The sequence below is a fragment of the Neophocaena asiaeorientalis genome, unplaced genomic scaffold (genome assembly GCF_003031525.2).
Source record: "Neophocaena asiaeorientalis asiaeorientalis breed wild unplaced genomic scaffold, Neophocaena_asiaeorientalis_V1.1 scaffold118, whole genome shotgun sequence".
NCBI classification, from domain to species: domain Eukaryota; kingdom Metazoa; phylum Chordata; class Mammalia; order Artiodactyla; family Phocoenidae; genus Neophocaena; species Neophocaena asiaeorientalis.
The window spans coordinates 12,051,721-12,059,968 of record NW_020175528.1 but is presented as its reverse complement, the minus strand read 5'-3'; the positions used below and the strand labels follow the sequence as shown (position 1 = coordinate 12,059,968).

At 42.9% G+C, this 8,248-nt stretch overlaps 1 protein-coding gene across 1 annotated transcript; it reads right to left on the bottom strand.

Annotated features, from left to right (window-relative positions):
- Positions 1-1,030: 1,030 nt before the first annotated feature.
- Positions 1,031-7,311, bottom strand: P2RY1 (purinergic receptor P2Y1). The gene has a single exon (XM_024769146.1). The coding sequence runs from the start codon at positions 6,691-6,693 to the stop codon at positions 5,572-5,574; it is 1,122 nt and encodes a 373-aa protein (XP_024624914.1). The 5' UTR covers positions 6,694-7,311; the 3' UTR covers positions 1,031-5,571.
- Between the last annotated feature and the right edge of the window lie 937 nt (positions 7,312-8,248).

The following is an 8,248-nucleotide window of genomic DNA, read 5'->3' as shown; positions in this document are numbered from 1 at the left end:
AAACCTCCTGAAAAGAAAATATAAACTTCCCAGTTCATTAAAGTAAAAAAGAGAATTTAAACACAGTATATTTACTTGCGGATAGAGAAGTTTCTCTGACTATAATCCCAAAGTGATTTTGAAAATCACAGGGTGCCCAAAGCGTTATGGTAAATTCTTCTTAAGTCAGAAAGATAATTATCTGTATAATTTCTGTGTATGCACTAAACAAACTTACACACACACACACACACACACACACACACATATACATAGCCACAAAACTCTACCAAAGCTGATGTTAGTAAGTGAGGACTCCTGAGTGGTGAAGTCTGGATAGTATAGTCAATTAAGGAGTTAAAACTGAGTGACAGAATCTTAGGGGCTGCAAAAGATTTGCATTTTTCTACCCACAGGATTCTGTGATAGGGCACCTGTCTCAGCAGACAACCAAAAAATTCAGTGCAGGACCATAGTGCACTTACCTTCCCCATAAGGAAAAAAAGCAATGCTTTAAGCATGTGTCCATTCCAGGTACAGCTTTTCACTGCATAGCAACATATATATGTGTGCATGTGTGTCTATCGATATATAAACTTGAGAGAAGTAGGCATTGTAGGCTAATAGATAAACAGAAACCACAAAAGATTATTAGAATCACTACCTCCATGGATTAAAAAATTAGAGGAGGCATTACATTATATTAGATTACAGCTAACATTTTAAACACAGAATACTAGTATGAGAAATATGTATTAAGATTGTGTTCCATATTTTCCTCAAAGAATTAAATCAAGTTCCTATTAAGATTTAAATATCAAATAATGATGATCTTTTCAGTTACCTTGCACCAGGATTCTTTCTTTAACACTTCACTTCTTACAGTCCAGGCTACATGTTAAGAGATGCCTGCGCTGATTCAATATATCCTAGTATTAGTAGGATACTAGTAAGTAGTATTGCCAATATTTGCCAGCCGGTGTAATGGTACATGTCAAAATTTGGGGAAACTTGTAAGTATTAGTACTATAATAACATAGAAGCCATCAGACCACATTTCATAGTTTTATTGAGACTTTTTCAGTTTTAACTGTCTATGGTAGGTACAATTCTAATGACCATGATTATAGCAAAGCTCTGCTGTTATTACCAACAGCAGATACGAAGTTGGCTGCCATGCCATGGACACACACACACACACACACACACACACACACATTCCAAGCTGTACACTCCTGCATGCAAACTTATAGGAAATATACATTCCTTTTAAAACACAATTATGCACAATTAGTCTGGAATCTGTTAAGCTACCATCGATTTCGATAAACCTGAGAAAGCTCAAAATGTCAAGTAACACTGTTTCCATACTGCTCATTCAATGGCACTATTAATCACAAAGAAATCTAGTTCAATTATCTATATTAAAATTACAGATATTATAAAAATAAACATTTTGGCAAAAGCACTAAAACATACTAGAATTCAGATTCACAATTTTTGATATGTAACATATATTCCCCTTCATATTAATTTGTAATGATGTGTATAATACAATGTACAACAGAACTAAAAAACTGAAACAGGATTCAGCAGCTAAATAATATACAGTTATTACTGTAAAAATTGGACTTAAAATTGTCAAATGAACAAAGAAAACAATAAAATTACTAGCAGTGTTGAACTTGCTGGTAGTGTGTTGCTTAGAAACTCCATCTCACAGAAGTTAAGATTATACTCTTTCACCTTGAAACACAAAATAAAAATTGAAGCGGAATTGAGCACAGTAACTGATTGCATCAGCTGCCTCTTTCTCTCCCCATCTCCCTAAAGTATTTCCTCAAACTCTAATGTTGTATCTGTAATGCCCATCTCACCATACTTCTAAAACGTAAGAGATCTCCTTTGAATTTAGGACAAGGCTTTTGCATTTGGAAATGGGAAGCTCTGACTATATTTGGGGACACAATTCCAAATGTATTAAAAAGACAATATAAACTTTTCTACAATAGTATATAAAATGTAGACAGTACAGACCCAGTCTGGCTAAGATATTTTGTATTTACTATCGATTGACACCAAACTGTGTCTATGTAGAAAGAACCCTAAATAAAAAGATAAACGTGCAAAAGCATTTGTAGAGAAAATGAATCACTTGTATCACAAAACAGATTTTCGTATTTTAGATAAAAGAAATCTGAAGACTTTAACATTTCAAGATACTGATATTTGGAAAGCATCATAATATACAGTAACTCTCATTTTTTATGCATCATATATTATGTAAAATACACCAGTGTGACATATTAATATTATACATTATAATAAATATAATTCACTTCAGTATGTTGGAACTTTCAAGAAAGTTCTTCAATCTGTACAATGGGAGGGCTGTGAGCTTCATCAATAAATACTATTATGATAGTTACAATTTGACCAGCAAAGTTAAAGCTTCACTATATCTCTAACTAATTACAAATCTTTACTGTCACTAGTCCAATTCCAGCTGCTACAAGCTGCTACAGTGCTATAAGCACTGACATCTCTTGTATCCAAAGGCAGTGTAGTGCACTGCCCTGAGGAGACTGAGAAAACCTACAGGTCATATCCATATCACAGTCGGTGAACTTTGTATGAATTTTCAGTCAAGGACTGTAATTGAACAGTCCTGGAAAATACAGTAGCAGACTTCATGCACCTCTGGCTTTACCATATCCCCTAAGGCCCCAACAGATGGATGTCATCTAACCCTTTTAATCCACGGAGAGTGGGCTTGCCAGGGTCAAGAGTTCCACAGCTGGCCAAGTGGCAGTGTCACCATTTTAACTCCAAATCCTACTCTCATGCTGTATCTCTTCTTGGTCTGTGTTTTTAGCATTTCAGTGCAAACACTGATGCAAACAAGTGCAAACATTGTTTGCAAACAGGTGCAAACATTGATGTTCAAAGAGTCAAAGATGCCAACTGATGAGCCATAAAACGCCTTGAGCTTGGCATTCAAACAGTTTTGTAGTGTGAAATTTAGTTAACTGATAAGTTCTGTAATTTTGACTCTTTTATCAAAATGCCAGTAGATTTCTGCCTTTACTCTTAAAATACCTACTCTTATCATATATCATGAATCAGATCTTCAGCCAATAGCTCACCATTAGCAGACTCGTCCCAGAGACCAATTTGTGCCTGGAAGGGGTTGGAGAGATCATTCTTGTCACTATTAGGCAGGCATCTGCATGTCATCATTGTCTACCACGTGATGTATGAAGCTAAAGAAGAAACACTCTGGAAAAAGCATGCCAAGAAGTAAAAGGGCATTTCTAGTCACTGTTCACCTCCACACTGGACCAAAAGAAAGTTCTCTGGAAGCTGAAACAACGTACTTAACACATACTGTAAACCAGGCTGGGCATCAGACCTAAAAGGGAGAACACTAAAGTAAATGGTTAGGGAATATTATAGAAATGTGTACCATCAGCCTTCGAGTTTAAGGATGATACGGACTTTGACATTTCCATTTTGGATAATTTAGTGATATTAATTGTGTCTCACTGAACATGATATTTGACAGGGGTAACACACTCATGACATATCTTAGTCTTTTTCTTTTAGGATTCCACAACAGACAACACTGCAGGGCCCTAACCAAATGAGAACCTAGCTAACCCTTCTCTTTTCTCAAAATGGGGAGGTGTAGGTAGGACATCTAGAAGGTTTCTTCTTGATTTGGTTTCTATAATTCTGTGCTTTAAGACTGAACATGTGAAAAAGCAGCACTCTTTAGGATGGCTAAACACGGCTTTTCTTCATTGATCTTAGTGACTGGAGCAAGTCTAGGAAGAAACTTTAGGGCTCACAAATCTGCAGTTCACTGAGGTCCTGCAAGAACTGAAGCCCAGCTCTGACTTCCCTGTCACCAGGTCCCACAGGGCGCTAGGGTTCTCACCTTGAAGCACAGCCCCAAACTGTTCTACATATAAAGTGCTTTCAAACAAGTTACCCCACCATCAGCTGCAGACTCTGATATTGGCTTTGTTGGGGGTACCTTCACCATTAAAAATTCCTTTGACACTGGATTTATTTATTTGGTGTTGGCAATTGTCACCTCACCTCATTATTCGGCATTATATCGAATTTGACCATTTCAAAGGCTAGAAATGCCGCAATTCAATATTCACTGAAAATCGTTCTTAAAGTTATTGAAGTATTTTACAGATTTGTCATTACTGCCCGGCAGAGGGAAAATATAAAAGAAAACACTGTCTGGTTAAACTATTGCTAGTCTGATTAGTAGTTTCTATACCTTACTTTTTAGTGCTGTGGTGCTTCAAGTACTTAAATTTAATTCCTCATATTTCCCTTTCCCATATGTTTGGAGTTTTTTCCTTCAAATATGAGGATGTAAGATCCAGTGAAGCATTACAGCATTTCATTCTACCAACACAACCCATACACATTCTTCCTTCTTCTTTTTATATTGCATTTAATGTTTTCCAGCATTTGGAAGGAGCAAAAACAAAACAAAACAAAAAAAGGGCCTTTACACCATAATTAATTTAAACTAAAGTCCTTATTCTAAAAATGTCTTCTCCCCACTCCCAGTTGCCTCATACATTCGAGAATATGTTTGCTGGCTATGCATTATGGATGACTGTCAGCCACTCTCCCGCCTGCCCAACATCCCTCAACTTGCTAACAGTTATTCAACCTTGGTCTGTAATTTATCTGTGATTTTGAAAACTGTTTTTACAGATGGAAGTGAGCATTTGTACTGGAACACAAACACACTCCTAGGGCACTGCACAGCAGTGGTGCAAGTAAATGCTCTTTGTCACAGGAAGTCTAACAGAGTTTGTGGTGTTTACAAAGGAAAGTACATGCACTTTGATTATTTTGAAGGCATTTTACCTGTAAGATAATATATACAGGATTCCACCACCAAACATTTAGCACCCAACGCAGACTGAGCAGTTTTCTAGAAATAACTGGGAGATAGTCACTTTTGAGACCTGTAAATTCATTGACTTGATTTTTCTGTTTAATTCTCCAAAGTAATTCAGCCAGCCATCACCTATGCTTACAGGACCAAAAAAACACCCAGCTGCAATCTGTTCATCTGCTACTGAGTGAACCGAGTTTAGTATTTTGCTGTATTACAGTAATTTGAGGATGTGAAGTTTCAATTTGTTCCCACCTCAGATTATTAAAAACAATAAAGACTAGATGAATCACAAACTCAAGTTTCAGGTGGTCAGTTTTCCTGGAGAAGTTATTAATATCCAAATAGCTCCAGTACTCACGTAAACTTTAAACAGAAGAGCTTGCAAATTTTAAAGGCAGAAGAGAAAGTAAATATTTGAGGATAGTATTATTTTATGTCACATACTTCTGGTGAGAAGGAAGTCCTTGAAAGCAAACCCAAACAAGCTAAGTGTGGGTGTAGGCATTTCCACTTCTATTTCTTTTTTTTTTAACTCACTGCTTTCTTGGTTTGCATGTTCTCTAATCTTACTAGTAACTTAAAGGGGAAAAAAGCACTTGGCTCTATTAAGCATCCTACCATGTTACAAAAGTGGGTGTTTGGGGATTCTTGCGTCTTCACAAGCTTGTATCTCCGTTCTGCTTGAACTCGGGTAAAATATTGAGAGTCATGTCTTCACTCTTGGACTGCAAATTTGCCTCACTTCTTCTGGAAGCTTTCCTGGTGGCTCGGGAGAGTCTCCTTCTGAAAGTATCTCCTGCCAAGAAATAGAGAATGGGGTCCACACAACTGTTGAGACTTGCTAGACCTCTTGTCACCTGATAAGTGGCATAAACCCTGTCATTGAAAGCACACATTTCTGGGGTCTGAAAATCCAGCCGGGCCCTCAAATTCATTGTTTTCATCACGTGGAAAGGGATGTAAGACACAGCAAAAACAGTCAGTACAATAATCACCAGGTAAATGGATTTCCTCCTCAGAGGCGAATTGTCCAGGTCTTTGTAAATCAAAGCTCTCACAATTAATCCGTAACAGCCCAAAATCAGCACCAAAGGGACACAGAACATGGCCACAGTCGTGCACATGCTGTAGATGAAATAACTTCGCAGGTACTCGTCTGAGGTGGTGTCATAGCAGGTGATGGTTTTGTTTTTCCGGATCCCGGTGCCGGAATAGAAGAGGATGGGGGAGATCCCCACCACCACGATGAGCCACACCAGCACGCTGATACAGACTGCGTTCTTCTTCTTCAGCCTGCCCAGGGACTTGAGCGGGTACACCACACCGCTGTACCGGTGCGCGCTGATGCAGGTCAGGAACAAGATGCTGCCATAGAGATTCACATGGAAGATGAACCTCTGCAGCTTGCACATGGCATCCCCGAAGATCCAGTCGGTCTTATTGAAGTAGTAGAAGATGAGCGCCGGCAGAGTCAGCACGTACAAGAAGTCCGCCAAGGCCAAGTTGAACATGTACACGGAGATGCCGCTCCACGGCTTCATGTGGAAGACGAACATCCAGATGGCCACGCTGTTGCCCAGGAAGCCGACAATGAACACCAAGATGTAGACAGCTGGCAGGTAGTAGAACTGGAAGCCTGTCTTGGTCAGCGCGCATTTGAACGGAGAGGCGACGGCGGCGGTGGAGGCCACTGTGCTGTTCACCCAGGGCGAGCCCGGGCCGGCCAGGAAGGCAGCGTCCGTCCCATTGGGGACCACCGGCCACAGCACCTCGGTCATTCTCTCCTCTCCGACTTAGGCGGCGGCTCCAAGGGGCAAGCGGCGGCAAGAGGGCGGCGGCGAGGGGCACAGCGAGCATCGGAAAGGCGGGCGAGCAGACGGGAGGGGGCGCCGGGGAACTCTGCGGGAGGGGTCAAGCAGGGGCTCGCCCACGCCGGCTCCGGCCCCGCGTTCGCCGCGGGCCATGAAATCTGCCCCGGGCCGCGACCGAACCGGGCTGGCCGGAGGACCAGCAACTTCCCGGTGAGGCTGGCAGCGCCGAGGTTACACAACAGGGCGCTACGGACACCGCCGCCGACAACTTTCCGACTGCGCTTTCCCGAGGGACCGCGGGTTCGCGCCGGAGAGCGCGCCGGGGGCTCAGTGAGGTCGAGCCAAACTCGCTGAGATGGGGAGGGCGCGCCCCAACCTCCTTCCCGCAAAGATCAACTTCGTCTGGGCATCTTCCTGCGCCCTACCTTGCAAGCCAGCAGCTCGGCTCTAGGGCCCGCGCCGCTTCCTCCGCGCCCCCGGCTCTCAGCCTCTGGGGGCCATCGGAGCGCGCGTGGTCGCAGACTCGTGTGCTTCTGGATCGCGTCCGGCTCGCCGTCTGTGTTAGCTCGCAGGCTCTTCTAGAGACCTGCTTGAGTGCAGGCGGCGGGAGGGTGAGCCGGGCTCCCCGCGAGGATGGGCGGAGTTTGCGCACCCGGGCGAGTCCGCGCTCCTCCCGGAGGCGAGGGGCGTGCCTGTGCGAAGTTCGCCCGGGGCCGGAGGCGTCTTCTGGGAGAGCCGGTCTTCACCAGAGTCGGCGGTCAGGGAGCGCTCGGTCAGGGTCAGGGGTAGGGCTGGCTGCTGGAGAGCGATTGGTCCGAGAGCGCTCCTTGGCTCTTCCGCCAGCTATCTCGGCAGAGTGATGTTGCTGACACACAGGAAACCCCTCTGACCGCTCAGAGCCTTCTGCCTACAACCCTGGAGCGGACCGGAATGAGACTCAAGTCTCCAGGGCCCTCAAGAACCACGCCAGGTGTTTGCACGTTCCAAGCAGCCTGTAGTCCCCCTGTAGTCCCCAACTGGGAAAGCCGTGGCGTTGCAGGGCTCCGCGCTTCACCAGAGACCGGATTCCTGGCACTTGCAGGAACCTGCTGCTCCCAGAAAGCTTTCAAAGGAGGGAGGGTGGGGAGGGAAATGGGGAGAGTCTCTTTCTGTCCTTCTAGTATGCCTTTCCCCTTTTATTTCAATATGGTTTCTCTTAATTAACCAAATGCTAATAAACCGACCTCAATTGGTAACATCAACGTGAAAATTTCTAAAAGGGCTTTGTAAAAGTATTAGTAGTTGATACTTGACGTTGCTTCAGCACAATTTGTTACCTACCACTTACAACGCAGGGTCCCCAAATCCTCCTGTCCAGTACATTTAATTAAAGATCAAAGTCTGCAATAAAAAAATAAATAAAAACATATTGTTCAGGAAATAACGAATATTAAATATAAATTTATATAGATAGATGTAAAGACAATTTCAACTCCAAAGTGATTAAGGTGTGGTTTGGGGGTTTTATTACCAATCCTATTTC